Source organism: Odocoileus virginianus, chromosome 22, assembly GCF_023699985.2.
Source record: "Odocoileus virginianus isolate 20LAN1187 ecotype Illinois chromosome 22, Ovbor_1.2, whole genome shotgun sequence".
In the NCBI taxonomy this organism is placed as follows: domain Eukaryota; kingdom Metazoa; phylum Chordata; class Mammalia; order Artiodactyla; family Cervidae; genus Odocoileus; species Odocoileus virginianus.
This window is the reverse complement of record NC_069695.1, coordinates 9626885-9654016: the sequence shown is the minus strand read 5'-3', so window position 1 is coordinate 9654016 and position 27132 is coordinate 9626885. Positions and strand designations below refer to the sequence as shown.

At 37.7% G+C, this 27132-nt stretch overlaps 1 protein-coding gene across 1 annotated transcript in view; it reads left to right on the top strand.

Moving 5' to 3' along the window:
• The window catches only part of ME2 (malic enzyme 2), a 50177-nt gene that overhangs the window by 8513 nt on the left and 14532 nt on the right, over positions 1-27132 (top strand). The window contains exons 3-12 of the mRNA XM_020869295.2: positions 6313-6446; positions 9957-10106; positions 12459-12534; positions 14193-14354; positions 14639-14742; positions 17324-17433; positions 17536-17633; positions 17931-18044; positions 20494-20608; positions 23010-23152. Of these exons, the coding sequence (XP_020724954.2) occupies positions 6313-6446; positions 9957-10106; positions 12459-12534; positions 14193-14354; positions 14639-14742; positions 17324-17433; positions 17536-17633; positions 17931-18044; positions 20494-20608; positions 23010-23152 (1206 nt within the window). The remainder of the gene's footprint in view (positions 1-6312; positions 6447-9956; positions 10107-12458; positions 12535-14192; positions 14355-14638; positions 14743-17323; positions 17434-17535; positions 17634-17930; positions 18045-20493; positions 20609-23009; positions 23153-27132) is intronic.

Sequence of the window (27132 nt, the reverse complement as noted above, 5' to 3'; positions counted from 1 at the left end):
GGCAGATATAGTATGAAAGATTTGTATTGTGTGGCTTTATACTAAAACTATTCAGAAGTGGGTTTTGTTTTTTTTTTTTCCCTACAGGAACTTTTCTCTTTTCAGGGTTGCTTTATACCTTCCAAATTTCACCCTCTCAATTTCTACCACCTAGAAAGAGTTGACTTTATTTCCTAGTTCTAGCTTAAAGAAAACACCAAGAATAGCAGATTGGTCAAGACTATTGGCCAGATGCAGTATATTTAGATTGACTTCATTTAGTCATTTTATTGCTTTTATAAATAAATGAATAAATGTTCTATAATTTCCTAATCCCTGATAGATCATTCATTCTCACTGTACTTAGAGGGAAAGAAATAGAAGAGGCCTTTTCTTTTCTTCCTACTATGCTTACCTGCACAATGAAGAGTCTAGTTAAGGGATTTTTATCAATATTGTGTTTGAAGGAAGATAACTCAGGATCAGCTGAAGGGGGTGCACTTCTGCTATGTAAATCAGAAGGGCATTGTCATTGTGTCGATGAGCAGAAGACAGGATTGGTGAAACAAGCGGCGATGGAAAACAGAAAAGAATAGAAGGGCAGGTGAGAGGAAGGTTGCTTCTGCTTTCAGGGCAAACGTTTTAGACTATGTCACATTCACGTACTAACACCAAGCAAGCAAATTTAAGAATTTTATCAACTTTTAACATAAATGCTCAATACGTAAAATTATTTATTTAATAATCATTTTGATTTCTCCTGCACATTATAAATAAAATGGTTTTGAGTGTCCCTTAAATCTAGGGACAGAGATAGGCAATAAAACCTTGTGTGGCCAACTCATTTATCTTTAGCAATAGGATAAACATAAAACTACATAAAAACTCAGGGGTTTTAACCCCTTTACATTTCCCAGTCTTAGATAAAATCTTATAAGGAGGAACATGACACACAAAGAATTTAGTGATTTGACTTTTTTTTCCCTCATTCTAAAGGTTCAACAATTTTATAAGGTCTTTTTCAAAGAACCAACTTTTGGTTTAATTTAATTTTTCAATTATTTTTTTCTATTTTCTATTTATTTTCATTCTAATCTTTATTATTTCCTTCCTTTTTGCTTCAGGTTTGGTTTGTTCTCCTCCCCCGCCACCCAGTTTCTTAAAGTGAAAGATTAAATAATTGATTTGAGATCGTTCTGCTTCTTTCAGCTACATCTACAGCTACAAATTTCCATCTTAACGTTATTTTCACTGTATTCTATAAGTTTTGGTGTGTGTGTTTTAATTCATCTTAAGGTATATTCTAATTTGCCTGTGCTTTCTTCTCTGCCCAGTTGGTTTTTTTTAGGAGTGTGTTAAGATTCTCCAAATATCCGTTTATTTTTAATTTCTAATCTTGTTACATTGTGGTTGGAGATCATACTTCGGAAGACTTAAAACCTTTTAAATTTATTGAGACTTGTTGTATGGCCTGACAAAGGGTCTGTCCTGGAGAACATTCCTTGTACAGATGAAAAGAATGTGTATCCTTCTGATGATGGAGCGTCTGCTGGGTCTAGTTGGTTTATGATGCTCTTCAAGTCTTCTTTTCCTTGTTGATTTTCTGTCTAGTTGTCTTCTCTATTATTTAATCTGAGATATTGAAATTTTCAGCTTGTTGAATTATCTTTCTCCTTAATTCTGTCAGTTTTTGCTTCACATATTTTGGCCCTCTTTTGTTACCTAACAAAGTATGTTTATATACTTAATGGAGTGTATCTTCCTAACTGGAGTGACCCTTTCAGCAAAAGGCCCTCCTCTAGTAATGTTTGTTTCAAAGTCTGTCTTCTCTGTTACTAACGTACCTCTTCCAGCTCTGTTTTGGTTACTGTTGGCATCATGAATCTTTTTCCATTCTTTTACTTTACACCTATTTGTATCTTTGAATCAACATGTGTCTCTTGTAGTCAGCATGTAATTGGATCATGTTATTTTATCAGTTCTGCCAGTCCTTTTAATTTTAGAATTTCATCCATCTACATTAATATAATGTCTAGTAGGGTATAATTTATGTCTGCTATTTTGCTGTTTGTTTTAAAAGTCTAATGTGGTTTCTGTTCCTCTCTGTCTTCCATTGTTCCCTTCACTTGTGTTAAATATTTTCCATATTTAAATTCCCTTGTCTTTTACTGCCTATTTCTGAGTTATTTTCTCACTGGTTTGCCCTGGGAACTACAGTTACCATCTTTATCACAGTCTGATACTAGTTTGATACTAGTTTAATTAAATAGTACCCTAGAATTTTGCTCCTGTAGAGATCTATCTCCTTTTGTGCTGCTTTTTTGTACAAATTATACTTTATACATTGCATGACCATCAACACAGAATTATAGTTATTATATTATGTAATTGTCTTTTAAATTGAGTAAGAGGAAGAAACCTACAAAATATATATTTACACTTTTTTTTATTATGTCGTCATCCATGTTCTTTATTTCTTTGCATAGATTTGAGTTACTGTCTAGTGTATTCCATTTAGGCCTGAAGGATTCCCTTCAGTATTTCTTGTGAGACAGGTCTGTTAACAATGGATTCTCTGTTTTTATTTATCTGGGAATGTCTTAGTTTCTTCATTTTTGAAGGATAGTTTTGTAGAATTGGGAAGTTCTTGGTTGACAGTTGATTTTTCCTTCAGCATTGCCTATGGCTTCCATGGTTTCTGATAAGAAATTAGCTGTTAATCTTTTTGAGAATCCCTGCATGTGATGAGTCACTTCTCTTTGCTTTCAGATTCCTCCTTTTGTCTTTGGCTTTTGACAGTTTGAATAGGATGTGTCTGGGGTAGAGCTCTTTGTGTTTTTCTTGATTGGAGCTATTGGGCTTCTTGAATGTGTGGATTAATGCTTTTCATCAAATTTGGGAAGTTTTTGGTCATTGTGTTTTTTTCAATTATTCTTTATCCTTTTCTCTCCTCACCTCTGGTACTCCTGTTACGTTTATGTTGGCACTCTTGATGGTGCCTCTGAGGTCTGTTCATATTTATTCCTTATTTTTCCTTTCTCAGACTGGATTATCTCAGTTGACCAATGTTTAATGATTTTTTTTCTTCCACCACTCACATCTGCTTGTTGAACCTCTTTAATGAAATATTTATTTCAGTTGTATATCAATTAGAGAATTTGTTTGGTTCCTTTCTGTAGCTTCTCTGCTTATCAATATTCTCTGGTTAGTGGGATATTATTCTCATACTTCCCATAGTTTGTTAGACAATGGTGTTTTTTAGTCTTTTTGATATATTTAGAGTAACTTTTTTCTTTTTTTTAGTTGCAGTATAATTGATTTACAGTGTTTCAAGTGTATAGCAAAGTAATTCATGTTATACATACATACATATACTTTTTCAAATTTTTTTCCTTATAGATCCCTGTGCTATACAGTATGTCCTTGTTGTTTATCTACTTTGTATATAGCAGTGTGTTAATTCCAACTTATCCCTCCCTTAGAACAACTAATTAAAAGTCTTTGTTTAGTAAGTACAATATTTGGACTTCCTCAGGGGCAATTTCAATTAACTGCCCTTTTTTCTTATATACGAGTCAGACTTCGTGTGTTTTTTGTTTGTTTGCCTTTTTGATTTTTTGTTGAAATAGTCATTCCTCCCAGGGTTTGTAGTGTTGCTGTTGTCTATTTAGTATCACTTCTGAATTCTTTCTTCTTGTTATATTTGCCTACTGAAATCTCTGCTTTGTTAACATCGTAATCAGCAAATGATTAAGCAGAAACTTAAATACCTGGAACCCTTCTTGGCCAAGGAGCTCTGTGTATCTGTTGGGGTGTGCCTTTAATTTTCTTTCTTGCATTCTCAGTTGTGTCCAACGCTTTGCGACCACATGGACTATAGCCTTCCAGACTTCTCTGTCTGTGGGACTTCATTAAGGCAAGGAGAGCGTACCCCAAGGAGACTCCTCCAGGGGATTTTCCCAGCCCAGGGGTGAGACCAGTGTCTCTTGCATCTCCTGCATTGGTTAACAGATTCTTTACCACTTGAGCTACCTGGAAAACCTGGGGCGTGCCTTTAGTACTCAGATAAGCAGTGTACAGGGCTTCCCAGGTGGCACTGGTGGTGAAGAACTCACCTGCCAATGCAGGAGAAAAGCAGGTTCGATCCTTGGATTGGGAGGATCCCCTGGAGGAGGGCATGGCAACCCACTCCAATATTCTTGCCTGGAAAATCCCATGGACAGAGGAGTCTGGCGGGCTACAGTACGTGGGGTCCCAGAGTTGGATGCCACTGAGGTGACTTAGCACAGCACAGAAGCAGTTTACAACTTTGTGTCAGCCTTCACTTCCTGTTTACACAGAGCCTCAAGGCTAGCCAGAGGTCTCTCAAGTCTTTCCTGGACATGCTTACAGCTTGCATATGATCATCTAGGTTCTTAAGAATATGTCTCAGCTTTTGAAAGATCCCCTGAACTTTTCAGTTTCCCTTTTCAGTTTTTTGGTTAACCTGTTGTTTGCCCCAGATGTTATCTACTGCCTTGGGGAGATGGTATGTTAAATAATTACCTCTGATTGTTTACATCAGACTGTTCTGGGGGCTGGGAGAGAAGGCTGTTCACACTGCCTGAGCTGCAAGTCAGGTCAAATAAAGACAGCCTTGCAGATAGGGTCTTCAGGTCAGACAATGACAGTTACCTGGATACTGGGCTTTAGAAGAATCTCCAACCCTTCCTGCCTTTCTCTAGTGACAGCCAAGCCCTAATTTTCAAAGTGACTGCTTCGTAGTGTTTGCTTTTTCAAGGTTACTGTGGAGCTGGGGAGGGGAGAATAGGAAGAAGGAAAGTTAAAATGCCATGAAGCTTTCTGTTCTTACTGAAACTCAGGAGTTTTTCTTGAATAAATGCTCTCCAATTGCTGAAACCTTTGATTAATTTCCAGAATTGTGAACTTTTGGCCAGGGTTCTTGTTGCTTTTATGGAGGAAAATACTTTTTTAGAATCCTTACTCTGGCATTTTTACTGACATCTTTTTGATGACAAAAAATTTAACCCATAGCTGAATACCAGAAATTGGAAAAGAGTTTATTACATTGGTTAATTTTTCTTAAGTATAATTTCTTCTTCCCTCCTCCCTCTGTTCAGCCTCATTCCTGTCTAGTCATGGTAGCCTCTTAGTTTGGTTTGTATTCTTTCAAACTGTCTGTTGCTTTCATTTTTAATGTGTACATGCATCTGTATGTAACATGTAGTTTATGGGGGTTTTCTAAACATAATAATAGGGAGTTTTGATTTTTCAACTTAACTTTTTTTTATAACTGTATCTGGCAGGTCTTTCCACTCTACACTTAAAGGTATATGTTTAACTGTATGGAAGTGTCATAGGTTCATAATTCTTCCTTAATTGATGGACTTTTAGTTTGTAATAGACAAGAGAATTAGAAACAGTGCTACAACTAATCTCTTCATATGTACTTCTTTGTTTATGAATATTTCTCTAGAATAACTAGGTAGAAGTAGAATTGCTATATGTGCATTCAAAATAGGGAAGCAATCTAAGTGTCCATCAACAGATGAATGGATAAAGAAGATATTTATACACACACACACACACACACACACACACACACACACACACACACAAATGATGGAATAGCACTCAGCCATAAGAAAAGAATGAAATTCTGCCATTTGCAACAGTATAGATTGACCTAGAGTATTATGCTCAGTGAAGTAAGTCAGACAAAGACAAATACTGTATGATATCACTTATGTGTGGAATCTAAAAAATAAAACAAGTAAATGGATATAACAAAAGAGAAAGACTCACAGATATTGAGGACAGATTAGTGGTTACCAGTAAAGAGAGGCAAGGAGAGAGGGACAAGGTAGGGATAGAGAATTAAGAGATACAACTACTTTGTATAAAATAAATAAGCTGCAAGGATATATTGTACAGCACAGGGAAATATAGTCATTGTTTTATAATAATTTTAAATGGAGTTTAAAGAAATTGAATCACTGTTGTATACTGGAAACTAACATATTGTAAGTCAATTATTCTTCAGTTAAAAAAATAAAATATGTGCAATAAAAAAAAATCTAAGAATACTTTAAAATTGGCTTTCTAAAAGCCTAGAGCAGTTTATATTTCCAGCAATGGTATGAGAGTAACTCTTTTACTATATTCTCACCAGTACTAGATATGATCAATCTTACAGATTTTTGAAAGTCGGGGCCAAAGTGTTATCTGGCTGATCTTTTTAAGTTTATGTTTAAATTACATTAGGTAGGTTGCATTACATTTGCTACCCCTGTAATTAATAATTTTTAATTCTTTAATTTTTTTCCTTTTTAGGGGATGGCGTTCACATTACAGGAAAGACAAATGCTTGGTCTTCAAGGACTTCTACCTCCCAAAATAGAGACACAAGATATTCAAGCCTTACGGTTCCATAGAAACCTGAAAAAGTTGAATGGCCCTTTGGAAAAGTGAGAGTTGATTAGATGTTTAGATTTTTTTTTTTTTTAATTTTTTTTTTTTTTTATTAGTTGGAGGCTAATTACTTTACATCGTTGCAGTAGTTTTTGTCATACATTGAAATGAATTAGCCATGGATTTACATGTATTCCCCATCCCAGTCCCCCCTCCCACCTCCCTCTCCACCCGATCCCTCTGGGTCTTCCCAGTGCACCAGGCCCGAGCACTTGTCTCATGCACCCAACCTGGGCTGGTGATCTGTTTCACCCTAGATAATATACATGTTTCAATGCTGTTCTTTTGAAACATCCCACCCTCGCCTTCTCCCAGAGTCCACAAGTCTGTTCTATACATCTGAGTCTCTTTTTCTGTTTTGCATATAGGGTTATCGTTATCATCTTTCTAAAGTCCATATATATGTGTTAGTATACTGTAATGGTCTTTATCTTTCTGGCTTACTTCGCTCTGTATAATGGGCTCCAGTTTCATCCATCTCATTAGAACTGATTCAAATGAATTCTTTTTAATGGCTGAGTAATATTCCATGGTGTATATGTACCACAGCTTCCTCATCCATTCGTCTGCTGATGGGCATCTGGGTTGCTTCCATGTCCTGGCTATTATAAACAGTGCTGCGATGAACATTGGGGTGCACGTGTCTCTTTCAGATATGGTTTCCTTGGTGTGTATGCCCAGAAGTGGGATTGCTGGGTCATATGGCAGTTCTATTTCCAGCTTTTTAAGAAATCTCCACACTGTTTTCCATAGCGGCTGTACTAGTTTGCATTCCCACCAACAGTGTAAGAGGGTTCCCTTTTCTCCACACCCTCTCCAGCATTTATTGCTTGTAGACTTTTGGATAGCAGCCATCCTGACTGGCGTATAATGGTACCTCATTGTGGTTTTGATTTGCATTTCTCTGATAATGGGTGATGTTGAGCATCTTTTCATGTGTTTGTTAGCCATCTGTATGTCTTCCTTGGAGAAATGTCTGTTGAGTTCTTTGGCCCATTTTTTGATTGGGTCATTTATTTTTCTGGAGTTGAGCTGGAAAATTGGGAGTACTATTATGATGGCATGAGAAATAAGTCTTATAATGAAACTTGTATTTTAGTTGATTTATTTTATAATGATTATATTTCCTTCACTTCAGTGAATAATTCCCTTATTTTCACTGTAGTAAAACTCAGCAGGAATCATTTTTTTATAGTTAAAATCACAGAGCTTTAAGGTTTGTATTGAATGGTAGAAGCATACACCTATTCTGTTCAGCTTTTATTGATCACCTACTTTGTGTGCTGTTGCTAGCCACTGAGGATATAAAGTGAGTAACAGATAGGGTGGCCATATAATATATCATCCAATCCAGGACACTTTGGGGAGTGAAAAAGAGGTAAATGAAACTGTCCCAGGCAAACTGGAATGTATGGCCGCCCTGGTAACTCACAGCCTGCCTTCTAGGAGCTCATCATAGAGAGTTAGGCTACGACTATCATTGTAGCCGTACTGCAGTCTGTAGGACAGCGAGGAAGAGGGATGCCTTCTGCAGCCTGGGAAAGCATTTCCTGGAGGAAGTGATGCCTTAGTTGAATTTGAAACACTATGTTACAGGGAGCAGGCGAAATGAGAAAGAAGGTCAGGGTATTGTGGGTAAAGGGATCGGTTTGACTATAGGACTAAAATATTCATTTGTTTTGTAAAGTATAGGAGATTATTGGATATTGGTGACAAGTGAGATTGGTTTCTTTGAATGTCAGATGAGTAGGTGAGGGAGAGTGATGAATGAGGGACTATACACACACACATATACATACATACACACGTGTGTGTGCTGTGCCTAGTCACTCAATCATGTCCAGTTCTTTGTGTGACCCCATGGACTGTAGCCCACTAGGCTCCTCTGTTCGTAGGATTATCTAGGCAAGAATACTGGAGTGGGTAGCCATTCCTTCTCCAGAGGAATCTTCCCAACCCTAGTCTTCTACATTGCTGGAATCTTTACTGTCTGAGCCACCAGGAAAGCGCATATATGTACATACACACGTACATATGTACATGTGTGTGTTTCGTCTCTCACTCATCACGGAGGGGAGAGAAAGTCAGAAAGTGGCATGAGGGTCACACAGGGAGCAGGGTGTTATGGGACCTGGAAATCGGAAAATCTAAAATGTATGTCTGTGTGGTGGGGGACAGGGATGACCGAAAAAGACCCTCAGCTGCACTTGGAGAGCATGAGCAGAGAGGCCTCTGCCTGGATAGCGGGGGTTCCCGGCAGCGGCCGCCTTGTCATGTGCTGCAGTGCCAAGGCGAGTGCTCTGGAGCAAGTTCAGCACAAAGACGAGGCTGCAAAGTAGTCAGGGGAGTCTCCTCAACTATTTTAAGAGCTTAAGCCTATTAAACTGGTGTTTGAAAGCCATTCAAGCAAAATAGAACTGATCAGAGATATGTTTTTAAGAGAATAGATTGGAACAGGAGAACAAAGTTGTGTGTATAGAGACTTGTTAGAAAGGGAGGAAACAACTGTGTGAAAGGTGTTTAGCAAATAGTCTCTGTAGGACCTGTGAGTTTATTAGGTTGGGATGGGGGAGGGTGGGAGAGGAAGAATTCAGGAATGACTCCAGATGGATTCCCATTTGATCAGATGGTAGCAGGAGGAGAAATAAATGAGGGGAAAAAAACAAGTCTATTTTATATTTAATTCAAGGTGATAACTGATTTTTCAGCCCAACGCCTCCCTTTTTCTAAACTTTATTCTTTAAAAGCTGTTATTTATAGGTTTATATGAATTAACCATTGCCTCCTTTATGCTACTTCTGTGTGCTATAATAGACTTAAAATGCTTCTAAGTTTCCTGGATTATAAACCCCATGAGAACAGGGGCACTTCTTAGATCTCTGGAGTTTACAATCATGCCTGGCACATATTTAGTATTTAGTGAATATTTGAATGAATGCCACTTTATTTTGTTTTCTTGTTTACATGTCAGTCACCTTGAAGATTAGCTACTTAAGGGTGAGGTGGTGGTTTAGTCGCTCAGTCGTGGCTGACTCTTCGAGATCCCATGGACAGTAGCCCATCAGGCTCCTCTGTCCCTGGGATTCTCCAGGCAGGAATACTGGAGTGGGTTGCCATATCCTTCTCAAGGGGGATCTTCCCAACCCAGGGATTGAACCCAGGTCTCCTGCATTGCAGTCAGATTCTTTACCAATTGAATTACAAGGGAAGCCCCTAAGGGTGGGGGCCTCATGGTAATTTTTGCATTCCCAGCGCCTGGTTCAGAGCCTGATTCACAGTAAGGGCCCACTAAATGTTAGCTGTTGCTTCTGATTCTTTTCTTCATCATCATCATCTACAATTTAAGTGCATTTTAATTTTTTAGTCCTGGGTATTACATAAGGATATATAGGGTTTTGTTTTCCAGGGGGAGGGGATCCTTAATTGTACATGTTTAGATTTCATTTCAAAGGCTAAAATCTTTAATGCTGTGTGATGTAGACATTATTTACTGTGCTCAATTTCAGATACATCTATATAATGGGAATACAAGAAAGAAATGAGAAATTGTTTTACAGAATACTGCAAGATGATATTGAAACTCTAATGCCAATTGTATATACACCAACAGTTGGTCTTGCCTGCTCCCAGTATGGACACATCTTTAGAAGACCTAAGTAAGACTTATTTTAAAAATATTTTTGCAAATTACTATTGTATAGGAAAAAAATCACAGCACTGATTACATTTCTGTTTTTTGTGTTGCAGTTTTATCCAACCACAGTTCCCTTCCTCACAAAAACTTAATTTGGACAGAAAGGGATTCATAAAAATCTAATGTGTCATATTCTTTATTTTGTGGAAATAGCATCATTCATTCCTAATCTTCTTTAAGTTTTGATTGTTAGAGGAATTGTTCACTTTTATACCGAAAAAAAGTATTCTCCATTTTGGTAGCACATTCTGCAGAATAATCATAAAACTTTTTGACAGTCTGGCTGATTAAGAGAGTAAATCTCATTTTTTATCAGCATTATTTCTATTGCTTGTTCATTTTTATGATCTTACACAAATTTTAATTTCAAATAGTTCAAGCACCTTCAAATATTTTAAGTGAAAAGGATGCTGGGGTGAGTGTTGGCTCAAGCCTTTGAGTAAGTTACTTTATCCCTCTGAATCCATTTATCATAAAATAGGGATTCCAGTACCTTTCCAAGAGCTGCTTAGAAGGTTAGATGAGGAAACTGATGTGACAGTTCTTTGTAAACTTATAAGCGTTGTGTCAGTGCTATTTTTACTTAATTTGAGTTTTCTTGTCTTGTTCCTCTAACCTGTAGTCATTTCCCACCATCCTTATATCTTTCCAATGTCCTGCTTACATACTGTTACAAATGTAGAAATCCAAACGCCGTGTGACAGCATTTGTCATCAGTCTCCTCTCTAGTCTAGTGGCTCTCAAACTTTAACATGCATATGGAAACATCTGTGGGACTTACTTAAAGTGTTGATCCTTGCCAACTTTTCCTCTCCTTCCTATTCCCAAGATTCTGATGAAACAGAGAAGGGTCTGGCGGTCCAGATTATAATGAACACCGTCGGTGATGGTGTTGCAGGTACTCCCCGGAAGACACTTTTGAGAACACTGTCTGTTCTGTGCTATCAGTTAATGTGTCTAAACATTTCTGTGATATGGCTCAGCTGTTCAGCTCTTTTATAGTTTCATTTTCACTTAGAGTAGTAGCATTTCTCAGTTCAGACTAAAAGACAAAGGGAAAACAAAAGGATCCTGATGCCCTGCTCCCCTCCACCATACACACAGAGGTTCTGATTCCTTTAGTCTAGAGTTGGGCCCAGGTACTGCTGTTTCATTAAAGCTCCTGGTGTGATTTTGTTGTGCACCAGAATTAAGAACTCACATGAAACATAAAGAGCTTTTGGATGAGGGCAGATACCACGTATCATTTATGCAATGACAGTGGATTTTTTTTTTTTTTTACATAGGAGATGGTCGGTAAGTCTTGGTTGGTTAACTCCAGGCCAGTTAAATCAGAATCTCTGGGGTAGAATCCTGGAATTTTTAAAAAGCTCATCAGATGATTCTACTGTACTAGGCAGCTATGGTTCAGAAACTGTTTAAACTGCTTTGAGCTAGGATAGTAATGCCAGAGTTAAGATGTCAATGAGAAGAATGGATAAACAAAGTCCTACTGTATCGCCAAGGGAACTATTATTTAGTGTTCTGTGATAAACCATAATGGAAAAGAATATCAAAAAGAATGTGTATATATATATATTTATATAACTGAATCACTGATGTACAGCAGAAATTAACACAACATTGTGAATCAGCTATACTTCAATAAGACAAAATTTTTTAAAAAAGATATCAATGAGAAAGTCAAATAAAAGAACCTATTGGCCCTCATCTCTACTTGCCCTGTTGTCCAGAACCTATGTTTCTTTCTCTCTCTTCTTTCCCTTCTCTCTTCCTTTTTTGAAACCTGGATTAATTATCTCAATTGGATAACAATATACTGTATTTAGAATAACTTTTTCCTTTTTCCTAATGCTTCAAGGATGTATTTTTATTTGAAATTACCGTAGTTTTCTTCTCTCCCTTCCTGCTTCTTCAGATTTCAAACTTCCAGTGACTTTTAACAGTAGTTTACTTAGTGGTTTCATGTTCTGTTGCATTGATGGGATGTCTTTATGTTGATTTTTGGAGGTATTTTATGGAGGTATATTGAGTTTATTTGAGCAGGAGATATGGATACATTTCTTCTTGGGTAAAATGATTGCATCATTTAAAACGAATCTTTGTTGCAGCTACTGCGTGAGCAATGCAATTACAGCTTTAAGTAGCTGAAAATATTTGAAAATAAACCAGTGTCACTTAGCTAAATCTGCTTGGAAACTACACTGTGTCTTGATGTTTTTATTAAGATATCTAAATATTCCAATTATGAACAAAAACTTAGAAAAAAACAAAAACTGTCGTGAAATGCAAAGGTGTTTTTGTTCTGTTGCAGGGGATTATTTATTTCAATCTCAGACAGAGGTCATGTTAGATCAATTGTGGATAACTGGCCAGAAAATCATGTTAAGGTACTAATAGCACAACCTTCCTTTCACGATGCCTTTTCTTTCTATGTAAGTTACCTCTCAATTTCCAAGAACAGTTTTTTTTTTATTGTTGCTCTGTTTAACTTTATACTTACATACATGCAGATTTAGTGCTCTGAGAAAATCATGATGGTCTTTACAAAAGGGGTTGGTATCGAGTTTGCCGTGGGAAAGCAATTGGAGTGAGTAAGGTGAGCCTGCTCACTTTAGTACCACTGGTACCTCCTGCCTTCAATTAATATTGTTCTAGGTAAAGAAAATACATTAAAATGCCCGAAAAACTTCTATTCTGGTGGGTGATGAGGATTCATTATGTCTTTTTTCTTGTAAATCCAAGGTAGATTTAGATCCTTAATCAATCTGACTGTCTTTCATAAAACAAAAGCTAAGGACTTATTTAAGATCTTTTGGTAGGCATCAGTGTTTATTATAGGCAGTAGTCTTGCTTGCCTTTGTTGCATGGCTTCCTCACCAAAATTATCTTTGAATTATCATTTGTTCAAAGAGCCTAGAAAAAGTTCAGTCAGATCATTAAGTTCACAGTATCATCTTAAAACTTTGTAGGTATATTTTTTATTTTAGATTTTTTTCACCATTGCTGAGGTTTTTCTTGTTTGGCTTCAGTTGTTGTTTGGAGTAGCATGTGATTTCTAAACTCCAAATGGCAACCCACTCCAGTATTCTTGCCTGGAGAATCCCATGAACAGAGAAGCCTGGTGGGCTATACAGTCCATGGGGTCGCAAAGAGTCAGACATGACTGAGCGATTTCACTTACTTACTTACTTATTTTCCTCTTAGGATTAATCCTTACTGGAAGTTTGTTCCTCCCTCACCTGTTTAGTCATTATGAACATATTTAAGTTGATCCTCTAGTCAGGGGGCTTCCCTGCTGACTCAGACAATAAAGAATCTGCCTGCAAAGCAGGAGGTCCAGGTTCTATCCCTGGAGAAGGGAATGGCAAACCACTCCAGTATTCTTGCCTGGAGAATTCCAAGGACAGAGGAGCCTGGTGGGCTATAGTCCATGGGGTCGCAAAGAGTCGGACACGACTGAGCGACTGACACTTAACAGTTTCTAGTCAGAAGCATTCTACTTCTAAACCAAAGATGGGGAAATCAAATCTAGTTAACTCTCCTTTTTACATCTAGGGTCTAGAAATCCTGGAATTTTAAGTATTCTTGGTTGGTTTATTTTGAAAGTTAAGAAACAATTTTATTTTTTAAAGTGAGAGTGAAAATATGTGAAGAAAATCTTTTTTTTTTTTTTTCAATTTCTTTTTTGCTTTAATAGCTTTTCTGAGATATGATGCACAGACAATGCAATTCACCAGCTTAAAATGTAAATTCAGTAATTTGTAGTATATTCAGAGTTGTGCAGCCATCATAACTTAGAAGACTTTCATCACAGCTCCGTCATCCCCACCCGCCAGAAAAGCCCTGTACCCATTAGTGGTCATTCCTTTCCCCCCAGCCCTAGACAACCACTAATGTACTTTCTTTCTCTGTAGATTTACGTATTCATGTGAATGGAATAATAGAATACGTGCTATTTTGTGATGAAGAGAATCTTTTTTAAAAATGCTTTTGTTTAGTGCTCCATTTTGGACAACTTTTAATTGGTATTTTTTTTGTGATTAAGGCTGTCGTGGTAACTGATGGAGAGAGAATTCTAGGTCTTGGAGATCTGGGTGTCTACGGAATGGGAATTCCAGTAGGAAAACTTTGTTTATATACAGCTTGTGCAGGAATAAGGCCTGATAGATGTCTGCCTGTGTGTATTGATGTGGGAACCGATAATCTGGTGAGTAAAATTACTTTCCCTCTCTGATCCTTCTCCCACAGCTTTATTGCGTCCCTCTTTTAAAGATAAGAGAAAAATCTGTGATTAGATGTTAGCTTTTGTCTTAAATTTCTTTTAATGTCTATATGAATAACAGTAGATTAATACTATTAAAAGTTTTTTGAAGAAGAGCAATACAGTTTTTACAGTTATTAATTTTTTTTACTTTACAGTTTCTGTTTTACAGAATATGTTTACATTGGTTATGTAACAAAAAGCTTTCACATTTATGTTCTGTTTTATAGGCCCTCTTAAAGGATCCATTTTATATGGGGTTATATCAGAAAAGAGATCGATCACAGCGTTACGATGACCTAATTGATGAGTTTATGAAGGCCATTACTGACAGGTATTTTTTCTAAAGTTTGAGTATATGAAAGCATGTTAAAAAAAAAAGAACCACTGTTTTGTTTTCCTTTAATCTCTTGTGAAGATAGGTAGAGGAGATTAAGCGTTTGAGAACTCCGCTTCTTCCCTGCCCAATTCGCTGTGCTGATGTGCTGTAATGCCTCGGCTTTGCTTTCCTCAGTTATCTGACATCCTGAGCACAGTGAAATCTCGACGTCTGCACTCACGGTTCCTAAGTGACACCCTCACCGTGCAGTTCTTCAGCTCTCGGCATCCAGGCTCACTCCACCATTCCAGTGAAATTCTTGTGCTGCTTTCATGTTTTAAATTTTGGTCTTCTCTCTCCTCCTGTCTGTAGCATCTGACCAGGTTTTCCACTGCTACATCCTTGAAATTCTCTCTTCTCTTGAACAAAAAGACTTTCCTGACTTAGTCTTTCTCCAACCTTTTTTGTTTCCTTTGTCATCTCCACTGATTTTTTTTTCTTGTTCTCTTCTGTTAAATTCAGGTGAGTATATAGTTCTTTCCTCTTTTGAGTCATGTAACCTATGACCTTTATGCTTATGACTCCTCAGCCCATGAAAACCTGTCTCTGTAGTCCCGCCTTCCTCTGAGGCTTGCGTTTCCAATGGCTGGAGTCCTCCCTCTAGAGGTTTTGTTGCTATCTCTTTCCCTTTTTAAATTGCCTGAAAGTGAAAGTGAAGTTGCTCAGTCCGTGTCGACTCTTTGCAACCCCATGGACTGTAGCCTACCAGGCTCCTCTGTCCATGGGATTTTCCAAGCAAGAGTACCAGAGTGGGTTGCCATTTCCTTCTCCAGGGGATCTTCCCGACCCAGGAATCGAACCCAGGTCTCCCACGCTGCAGGTAGACACCATTGCCTATCTTCAATAAATCTAGCCTCTGTTAATGGCAGTAGCATGCACCCTCATCACTAAACTTTTGATCTTGGTCTAATCATGGACTCTTCCTCCTCTTCTGTCAACCCCATATAGTGTCATTCAGTCCTTGCATCCAGTTGGTACTACCCCTTACAAGCCTCAGAAATACATCTTTTCTTTTCCATTGCCACAGCCTCTCTGCAGATCCTCATGTCTCTTTTGGATTCTTCAGAACCTTCCTCCAGCTTCGCTCCTTTCCATTTCCTCTCCACCTTACCACCAGATTAGTCTTTTAAAAACATGCTCTTTGTTATGTCATTCTTTTGCTTAATTTCCTATTGCCAAAGGGTAAAGTCCAAACTTTTTATGATCTAGCCCTGCACTACCTTTTTTTTTAATCCCCGGCTGCCCCTGGTGGCATACAGGATCTTAGTTCCCCAACCAGGGCTCAGACCTGTGCCCCTTGCAGTGGAAGCATGAAATTTTAAACACTGTACTGCCCAGGAAGCTTCCCTGCCCTATCTTTTAGATTACTGGTACATGGAAGATCCTAAAAATCAATTCCTTTGCAGAGTCAAAGTTGTTGACATGTCTAAAACTAAACTTTTTATCATCCCAGTCATTACTACCTCCTTCCCTTCCCCTTTTTAGTCATCCAGGCTGCCTTGGCATTTCAACAGCTCTTCCCTCTTCCTGGGTGTGGTCCTCATCACCAAGTTCTGTTTGTTCATTCTGATGTCTCATAACTGTCCCTTTCACTTCCTGTGGCTTCTCCTTCACCTCTTCTTGTCCTCATGCCTCAGTACCTTCCTGGCTATTTTCCCTTCTTTCTCATCTCTCCGTGCATTTGATATGTGCTATGCCTTACTGGCAGCTTTATCCTTCCTCCAGGGAGTCTTAGATGAATTTTTCCCTTCTCAAGCCTTCAGAGATTCTACATCAGACACAGAAAAAAGTCGCCTTCCCCAGTTTTGCTTTCAGAATTCTCCCTTATCTGGCTCCAACCTCTCTTAACCAACTTCTCCCTTATACTTTCATATAAACCCTGAAATATGTAGCCAGATTTGAAAATTCAGGGACAGTAAAATAGACCTTGTATTTCTTCCTACCACTTTACTTACTGTTGTTCTTTTGGGACCCAAATAAAGTTCCACCTCCTTTTCATGCCTCCCCGTACTTCAGCTCGCCAAGATGATTGATATCTTCCTTTGAACGCCAGTGAACTCATACAGTGGTTTTTTTAAACCTCTTATGTAATATATACTGTGCTGCTGTTTAACTGTGAATGTAGTGAAAATTCACATATCAAATACATACTTTTTGAGACTCAGAGACAGAAATTTCTTCCTTTTTAGGAAGTTATTTGTGCATATATGCACTGGGCACCCTCCTGAAAGTGAAAAGTGAAAGTAACTCAGTTGTGTCCAACTCTTTGCAACCCCATGGACTGTACAGTTCTAGGCACTTGGAAATAGTTTGTACAGATTAGTATCCCTTTGGTCTGTCATGGCGCTACATTCGTTTTAAGCATCCCATAAATTTTTCTGAATGAATAATAGATTTTTCTATATTTTGAGTCTAGTCTTTCACAGATTCTAAAAATTGTTAGTGTGGCCTTAAGTGAACTAACTTAGTATATTATTTTAAAAATGTTTAGAAGTGGTATTTCATCACAACCATATCGGGCTTTGCTGTTTTTTAGATATGGACAGAACACACTTATTCAGTTTGAAGACTTTGGAAATCATAATGCATTCAGGTTCTTGAGAAAATACCGAGAAAAATACTGTACCTTCAATGATGATATTCAAGGTAAAGCCAAAAAAAAAAAAAAACTTAGGTTTTTGATTTCTACTTAAAAAAATATTTTTTTTAAGTGTGCCCATTTTTTACCATGTTTTACTTTTCTCACAGGGACGGCTGCAGTTGCTCTGGCTGGCCTGCTTGCAGCACAAAAAGTCATTGGGAAACCGATCTCAGATCATAGAATCTTATTTCTTGGAGCAGGAGAGGCAAGTTTCTGTGAGCTTTTAAGATTGAAAACCAACACTCTCCTTTAGACTGGAAAATGGGGCATAATGAACTTCGAATTTTGTTGAGATAGAGGGCATAAATTCAAGATCTCTGTTGTGAAATAGGTAATTTTAAATCTTTGGAAAGAATATCACAAAGAATCGAGTTTTGTGTGCTTCATAAGGAAAGAATAGACCCAGTATTGCTCATACCATATGATTCTCATATGTAAAGTAACTTATAATATCACATCACACTCTAATCTTTGTTTTTGAAATTTATATTTTGTTGGACAGGCTGCTCTTGGAATTGCAAATCTGATAGTTATGGCTATGGTAGAAAATGGCCTCTCAGAAGAAGAGGCACGAAAGAAAATTTGGATGGTTGACAAGTTTGGTTTATTATTTAAGGTAAGGTATTCTAAAACTTGGAGAAGCAAAATTATGTTGTTATAGCGATATTTTTAGAGTTTTCTTTTCATATTCAAATCATAATGTCTATGTTGGCACCAGATGTATTCTCTCTTGCTTTATTTTCTGACTCCTGACTCTTCTAAACCAGTTGGCTTTTAATGGGAAGTCAGAAGTTCCTAACTAAATTGTTAGCAGGACATTTGATATTTGAACAGAAATCCTTTAACCCTTTGGCGATCATAATCTCTTATAGATCATAATCTCTAATAGAAATCTGTGGATCTTTTCCCCAGAGAAAGGCATATATTCCTTAGATTATAATCTCTTATAGAAATCTATGGACCTTTTCCCCAGAAAAAAGCATGTATTCCTAAGGTGAAATGATGGATGATAGGTTTATCCCAGGTCAACTTCGTATCCTTTGTTCCTGCCCACCTTCCTATCATTGATCGCCATTTCTAGTAGCTTAAGAAATGCCTTGTATCTTATACTGTTTAACACATCAAAGCATAGGTAAACTGTTTCATGATTGAGCTTATGCAGTACACAATGTTGTTATATTTTTGTGGTGTTTATTCGTATATATAAACTACTTATCATTTACATCTTTGGAATAAGTTTATGTCATTTACTTTGCTCTAGTTCCTGAAATCTTTTCTTAATTAGTGCCAGTATTCTATTAGGACAAAAAATGAAATAAAAAATTGAAGTATATGAATGAAAAATCTTGAATGTTTAAATTTTAAATAATTTTTTAAGTATTTTAAAAAGCACCACACATTGTGATTAACTTATTTAACTTTTTTTTTCCCAATCTCATTTGATCTTATCAAAAATTTTATGAAATTTTACAAATGAGGGAAGAGGTTTAAAAAGGTCAGGTCATTTTTCCAAGCTTAGAAGTCATTTTCCAAGCTTAGAAGTCATGGAGGTGGGATTCCACCCAAGTAGCCTGACTATGAACTCTATGCTGTTAGTCATTCAACTGTGCGTCCTCCCAAAGCTGTAACTGCCATATTTGCTTGTATGTCAGACGCAAGGGTTATTAAGACCTTGTACCTAGAAGACCATTGGTATATATTTTTGCTAGTATGCAATGAATTTGGTGCTTCTGGTTTGTGATGTTTGTTTTCATAAATGTTTTGATTCTTTATCATATTTGCAGTGATCAAGTCTAGGATGAATGTATGTGCATCTGCAAGTTCAGGATATGTTTTTCATTTAGCATGAGTTTTAGGCTTTGTATCTCTTCTTGGGACCCAAAACACTGTCCTCTTTTTTGAGACTTTGAGAGTTTCCGATTGAAGCCCTCATGGAAGAGCTGTGGTCTTCTTGGGAGCAAGCATGTGAAGCCACTGTTCTGAGAACTAGGATCTATTGAGGCTGTATTTCAGTTTTTTAGTTAATTCCCCAGCCAAGTGATGATGGAGTTTTGCTTTTCTGAGCCCCTGCTGGTCCTCACCTGGGGCTTGTCTGGAACTCTGATGTGAAAAGTCACCTTTGCTGGGGGAGTTCTTCTCATTTGCCAAAATAAGGACATGGATTTGTCATCCTGGTTTGTTTTTGCATTCAGCATGTTTTTGTTTGCTTTAAACTTTTGAGAAATTCATCACTGTTCTAATGTGTCAGTGGTACATCTCCCACCTTTGTGACACTACCAAGGAGTTTATTTTTAATGGGTTTTGACCTGGGATTTGGTAAGGAAAGCATATTATATTACTTCATTCAGCTATCTTAAACCAGAATTCCCCTTTCCTCTTGTTTCTGAACTCTTGGTAGTATAAGTCCATAATGTCTATCTGAGATTCTGAAATCCCTGAGTTTTACCTGAAGTTCATTTGATAATAAATCTGACAGACCTGAAATCACCTACTAACTTTAGTAGCAAGACCAAAGATGGTATTTACCTTTTGTACTTGATGTGACTATTCATAACTTCCGTTCAGTTGTGGAATAACCACTGAGAGGGTGTTTGTGATATATTACACACTGTAGTATTCTTGACTGGAGAATTCCATGGACAGAGGAGCTTGGCGGGCTACAGTCTGTGGGATTGCAGAGAGTCAGACGCGACTGAGCGACTAGCACTTGTGATATACTATCATAAGACATTTCTGAAATATGAAATTCTAAGCTCTAAAATGCAGCTAGCCCACATAAGGAATTGTATGCCTTTGTGTCCTGTTGGATTTAGGAAGATTTCACAGAGTAAATGAATTTTTGAAAGGGATTAGAAATTTTCAGTTATAGTGGAATTTGATGCATGTTTTATATTTTGGTTTATGGTCAATATGAAGAAAGAATTGGAAGATAATGAGTTGAAGAGAAATGTAAATGAAAATGAAACATTCTTACTGTAGTAACAATATGTGACTTATAATGATGTCTTTTCAACGAATCCTCAATAAACATTTACTAAAAAATTATATTTTATCTAAAAATTCAGGGGCGGAAAGCTAAAATAGAAAGTCATCAGGAACCATTTGCTCACTCAGCTCCAGAGAGCCTACCTGATACTTTTGAAGAGGCAGTAAATATACTTAAGCCTTCAGCTATAATTGGTGAGTAAAGTTGTTGCCATCATTCTGTTACTTACCTGTATAATGCCAGGCATAACTTCCATGCAGAATTACTAAAAATGAAATGACATATTTTACCTAGCTTTCAGCATATATGTTTCTGTGATAGCTTTGTTTTTTGAGTTGATCTTTGTTGGAGTGTAGTCGCTTCACAGTGTTTCGTTGGCTTCTGCTGCACAGCAAAGTGAATCAGCTATATGTATGCCTATATTCCCCCTTTTTTGGATATCCTTCCCATTTAGGTCACTGTAGATGTGATAGCTTTTTTTTAACTGAAGTGTACTTGATGTGTAATGTCATATAATTGACAGCTGTACAATGTAGTGATTCAGAAATTTTGAAGGTTATACTCCGTTCATAGTTATTAACAGTGTTGGCTGTATTCCCTGTGTTGTATGTGACAGCTTTTAGGTACAGTGTGTACAGATGCTGCCTGTACTTTTAACTTCTAGAAGCTGTGTGATTGCTCATGCTTTGCTTTAGAGTTGGTATGACTGGTGGGCTCAAAACCTGAAAAAGACCAAGGTTATTTGACAGACTGTACCAAGAAAATCCTATGCAGAGTCAAAGATTTTCATTGACAACAAAGCTGAAAGCTTTTGGTATGTTTTAAGAGTCAGGCATTTAATAGCTGACATCAGACTGTGTAACATGGCATTAACAGAAAATGTAAAGAGTCTTTAAAAGAGGGACTGTTTCATTTCCTATACAGCTATAAGATTTGAATGTATCCTTTTTCTTGTATTTTACCAATTTCTTGGAGGAGCCCTATGGAATTTTAAGTAGTAAGCTGTTTTAAATCACGAACAGTTTTTATGGTTAGGAAAAGGATATCTGTGTTAGGTGCTTTACTGATTGAAACTCACAGTTTTTTAGAGTGAGAAGTAATCTTTAAGACTGTAAGTGCATTTCTCTCAGAACTCAATTTTTTGTTGTTTGTTGTTGTTTAGTCACGAAGTCATGTCCGATTCTTTTGTGACCCCCACAAGACTATAGCCCGCCAGGCTCCTCTGTCTATAGGATTTCCCAGGCAAGAACACTGGGGTGGGTTGACTCAATATGAAAACCTAAGAATCTGTCCATTGACTGACCCTGGAGGATGAAGGAAATGAGAAAAAAAGTTTCATTCTGTTAGAACTCATGGATCCCTAAGAATATGTCCACAGACCTCATGTGACCACGTGGGAGAGCACTGAGTATACGCTGCTTTTTTCCATGAGAAACGCAAGCACAGGGCTGTTCAACAACTTGCCCAAGGTTTTGTGAGCACTTCATATAGCCAGGACTGACAGAGGAAGCACTAAAATTCTGGGCTCCAGACCAGTATTCCCCTTTATTACATGTCCGTTTATAAAATGGAATTTAAAATTTCTTTGTTGATTGTAAGTCTTTTCATTGGATGAACTACAGAAACGTTCAGCTGAGGCGTTACTTGTCACCGCCAATTCCCACTCTGGGCTGGGTATTCTTCCTTCAGCCATTCCTCTGTACACTGCACGCTGAGCACCTATGACCGGTTTTCTGATTTACTGTTTACTGTCTTGCTTTCCCTCTCAACTTGTAAGCTGCCTGCATTATACTCACTTTTATATCCCAGTGACCTACATACAGTGTCTGAGACATTGTAGGTGCTTACTAAAAGTTCATTAAACTGATCTCTATCAGGGACGTGGATGACTATAGTCAAGATCTTTTTTCACTTCTAAACTCTTATTATTTTATAATGAGTACCACAGAGTTTAACAAGTTAACATTTAGAGATGCAAGTTTTTCATTTAAAAAAGAATTTTAATTGTGGCAAAATATATATAACTTAAAATTTGCCATTATACCCATTTAAAAGTATGCAGTGAGGTAGTGTTAAATGCATTCACATCGTATAGCCAGTTTGTGGAACTCGTCCCCTTTTAAAACTGAACCTCTGTGCTTATTAGCACAATAATGTGATGGAGAGAGTCTTTTTTTTTTTTTTTTTTTTCCCCTGCTGCACCATGCAGCATGCAGAATCTTAGTTCCCTGACCAGGGATCAAGGATACTTGTATCCCTGACTAGGGATACTTGTGCCCCCTGCATTGGGAGCATAGAATCCTAACCACTGGACTGTCAGTGGACCCTGGAGGTTGTCTTATACTCTGTTTTTTTTCTCACAATTTACTATGTCTGGGGTAGATAATAAATATTTAAGTAGAAATTTTAGTGTTTTTATCGTTTCTCTTTGCAGATGTAAGATTGAAATTACCTTAGCAATGCAAACTCTTATCTTTGTAATGGGGGTTTATGTGTGCTTTTGTTCTGTTAAACCTATTGTAGATATGCTGTTGATGGGATTGCTATATTTACTTGTAATGAAGTTGCTTTTTTTCCCCCCTTCATTTGTTATAGGAGTTGCAGGAGCTGGCCGACTTTTCACTCCTGGTGTAATCAAAGCGATGGCTGAAATCAATGAAAGGCCTATAATATTTGCATTAAGTAATCCTACGGCACAGGCTGAGTGCACAGCTGAAGAAGCATACACGCTTACAGAGGTATTAATAGCAATATGAAATGGTTATGTCTGTTATTTTCCCTCCATTAGGGAAGAGTTTAAATTTTAGTTCTTTTGAATTCTTTGCCACTGCCACTGGTTTATATCCCGGTTACAGGTATCTGCTTATATACCATTGGAATAGTTGGATTTTTCCCCTACTGTTCCATAGGGATATAGTTGTAATCTCCACAGTGTAATCACTTTCTGTATTGTTCTTGCAGGTGACCTTTAAGAGGCTCTAAGAAGTAGGTTTTTTTCTTTTTATTTGGTTATAGTATTGTGTTAGTTTCAAGTATACAGCAAAGTGATTTGGGGTTTTGGTTTTTTTTTCAGTTTTTTGTATTCTTTTCCATTACAGGTTTTTACAATATATCGAATATAGTTCCCTTTGCTATGCAGTAAATCCTTGTTGTTCAGGAAGTGATTTTTAAAACCTTGTTTAACAGTGATATATAGCAGTAATTATTGAGTCATGCCCTTAAGAATAATTCATATGTCTTAGTTTTTAGTGTTTTGTCTCTGTTAAAAGTTTCATTATGGAAAATTTGAGGTATATACAAAAGTAGAAAGAATGATATAATTTAACCTCATGTACCAATATTGTTGTTATTTAGTTGCTAAGTCATGTCTAAATCCTTTGTGATCCCATGGACTGTAGCCCACCAGGCTCCTCTGTCCATGGGATTTTCCAGGCAAGAATACTAGAGTGGGTTCCCTTCTCCAGGGGATCTTCCCGACCCAGGGATTGAACCCAGGTCTCCTGCATTGTAGGTGGATCCTTTACTGGTGAACCACTGGGGAATCCCGTCATGTACCAATATTCTGCTTGGTACAAGCAAATATTCTGCTTTAAAATATTCTGCTTCAGAAGTGGTCAGTTTATTGCCAGTCTTGTTTCTTTGACATCCTACTAGGAAGCCAGCCTCAGGTGTATCATTTTATTATTAATATTACAGTATATCTCTCAAAAGTTAAGAAATCTTTTAAAAAATATAATCACAGTATCATCACACCTCACAGTTTTTGGTGTTTGTGTTTTTTTTTAATTTTAATTATTTCTTTATTTTTGGTTGTGCAGGGTCTTCATTGCGGCTCATGGGCTTTCTCTGGTTGAGGCAAATGGGGGCTACTCTGCAGTGTGTGGGCTTCTCATTGCTGTGTCCTCTCTTGTGGAGCATAGGCTCTAGGTGCATGGCCTGTCACATTTCACAGTTTTGACAATTTTTGAATGTTTATTTGATGCTTTTGTATAGCTCTTGGTTCTCTACTAAAATTTTGTCTTGTCATTTAATTTCTTGAATATATGAATTATAATTAGTTAGTATCTGATAGTAACAAATATCTCGCTCTCTATCAATCCACTTCTAGTATGTGTTTTGTTTTCTTCTTGGTTATCCAGTTCTTGTCTTTGTAAGTCACTTTTGCTTCTCACTTCCTTGTTGAGTGCTCGGCAGTGCAGATAAAGAACTGGAGCAGTAATTTGAGGCTTGAGATGAAGTCAGCTTCCTCCACAGGGACTTGACCTATCCTTCTAGAGACTGTTTGTCACTAAGTCATGTCCAGCTCTTTGTGACCCTCTGGGCTGTTGCCTACCAGGCTCCTCTGTCCATGGGATTCTCCAGGCAAGAGTACTGGTGTGGGTAGCCATTCCCTTCTCCAGGAGACCTTCCCGACCCAGGGATCGAATGTGTTTCTCCTGTGTCTCCTGCTTGGCAGGCAGATTCTTTACCACCAAGTCACCGGGGAAGCCCTCTTTTCTGGGGTAGCTCCTCATAGTTCATCAGGATGTAGTCCATGGGAGGCCTCATCTGTTTTCACAGTTAACCTTTTCTCTGGAGTATGAGTCAGAAACCCTGGGGTATTTATTGGCACCCTATCTCCACCCCTAGTGGTCTCTAAACTTCACTTTTTCTCTCTCTGTCATCATGAGACTCCTGATACCTTTGCTGTTCAGGCTCTCAGCCACAAATTTTCCTTTTGAAATCACTTACCTGAAGGAGGAGAGCTTCAAATGCTGAGTTCGAACGTCTTGCTCTCCTTTTTTTTGAATCTTGACCATCTCTATCTCCAAACCTTCCCTATCTAGGTAGCATTCCTACTTCCTTGAAACATATATTTAATACATTTAATAGAGTTTTTCTCACTGTTACCAAAGGGAAAATTAGTGTGAAGCAACCTAGAAGACTATTCCCAAAGTAGAACTCTGTCTCAGATCTTTCTGAACTTCATATTCATGCTCTTTATATATTTAGCATTATTTTTCCCATTGTTATAAATTTTATTTTGACACATATATTCTCTCAAAATTCCTTCTGAGTCTATATTGCCATTTTGGGTCAGTTCAGTTCAGTTGCTCAGTTGTGTCCAACTGTTTGTGACCCCATTGACTGCAGTACACCAGGCTTCCCGTCCACACCAGCTCCTGGAGTTTACCCAAACTCATGTCCATCAAGTTGATGATGTCATCCAACCACCTTATCCTCTGTTGTCCCCATCTCCTCCTGCCTTCAATCTTTCCCAGCATCAGGGTCTTTTCCAATGAGTCAGCTCTTCACGTCAGGTGGCCAAATTATCGGAGTTTCAGCTTCAGCATCAATCCTTCCAATGGATATTCAGGACTGATTTCCTTTAGGATGGACTGGTTGGATCTCCTTGCAGTCCGAGGGACTCTGAAGAGTCTTCTCCAACACCACAGTTCAAAAGTATCAATTTTTTGGTGCTCAGCTTTCTTTATACTCCCACATCCATACATGACTACTGGAAAAACCATAGCTTTGACTAGACGGACCTTTGTTGACAAAGGAATGTCTCTGCTTTTTAACATGCTGTCTCGGTTGGTAACTAGGTTGGTAACTTTTCTTCCAAGGAGCAAGTGTCTTTTAATTTCATGGCTGCAGTGACCATCTGCAGTGATTTTGGAGCCCCCCAAAATGAAGCCTATCACTGTTTTCATTGTTTCCCCATCTGTTTGCCATGAAGTGATGGGACTAGATGCCATGATCTTCATTTTTTGAATGTTGAGTTTTAAGCCAGCTTTTTTACTCTCTTCTTTAATCAAAACTTTAATCAAAACTAAAGGTTGCTGCTGCTGCTGCTAAGTCGCTTCAGTCGTGACCGACTCTGTGCGACCCCATAGATGGCAGCCCACCAGGCTCTGCCGTCCCTGGGATTCTCCAGGCAAGAACACTGGAGTGGGGTGCCATTTCCTTCTCCAGTGCATGAAAGTGAAAAGTGAAAGTGAAGTCGCTCAGTCGTGTCCGACTCTTAGCGACCCCATGGACTGCAGCCCACCAGGCTCCTCTGTCCATGGGATTTTCCAGGCAAGAGTACTGGAGTGGGTTGCTCTTGGCTTCTCTGAAACTAAAGGTTATCATTCCCCAAATTATCAATTAGTCTTATACAGTGCCTATTTGATACATATACTACATGTATTATGGGCCTTGGCATTTCCAAAATATAAAAAACTTAAATGTTTTGGGCAATAGTAGTATATCAGTAGAAGACTGTTAAAACATTTAAGAATTTTATTTATTTTTTTTTTCCCCATCCCGATCCCCCCTCCCAAGGAATTTTATTTTTTAAGATGTACACTGTTTGAATGAGTGAAAACTCCCCAAAGAGACTGATTTGATACAGTCTATTCTGTTAGTTCTCAGTTGGAAATTTTTACATAATTTTTCCTTAGTGTTACATGAAATAATGATATAAATATATATATTTGTAGTTACCGCTTAAATTTTTAGTGTCCTTTTGTTTTTGGTGGAGGGATATTTTGGTGTTACCCTAACTCCCTCTGCTGCTTAGTGAGAAAAGCCCTTAAAGAAAAGTTTTTCATATTTTATTGGTCAGTTGCTCCTAGAACAAAGAATAGGATAACATGGACTTCAGAATGCGAATTCTGCTAATAAGTTCTTGCTACTATAGATTGATTATGAAAGAAGAATTTTAAAAAGATAGCCTGGAGAAGATGAACTGCAG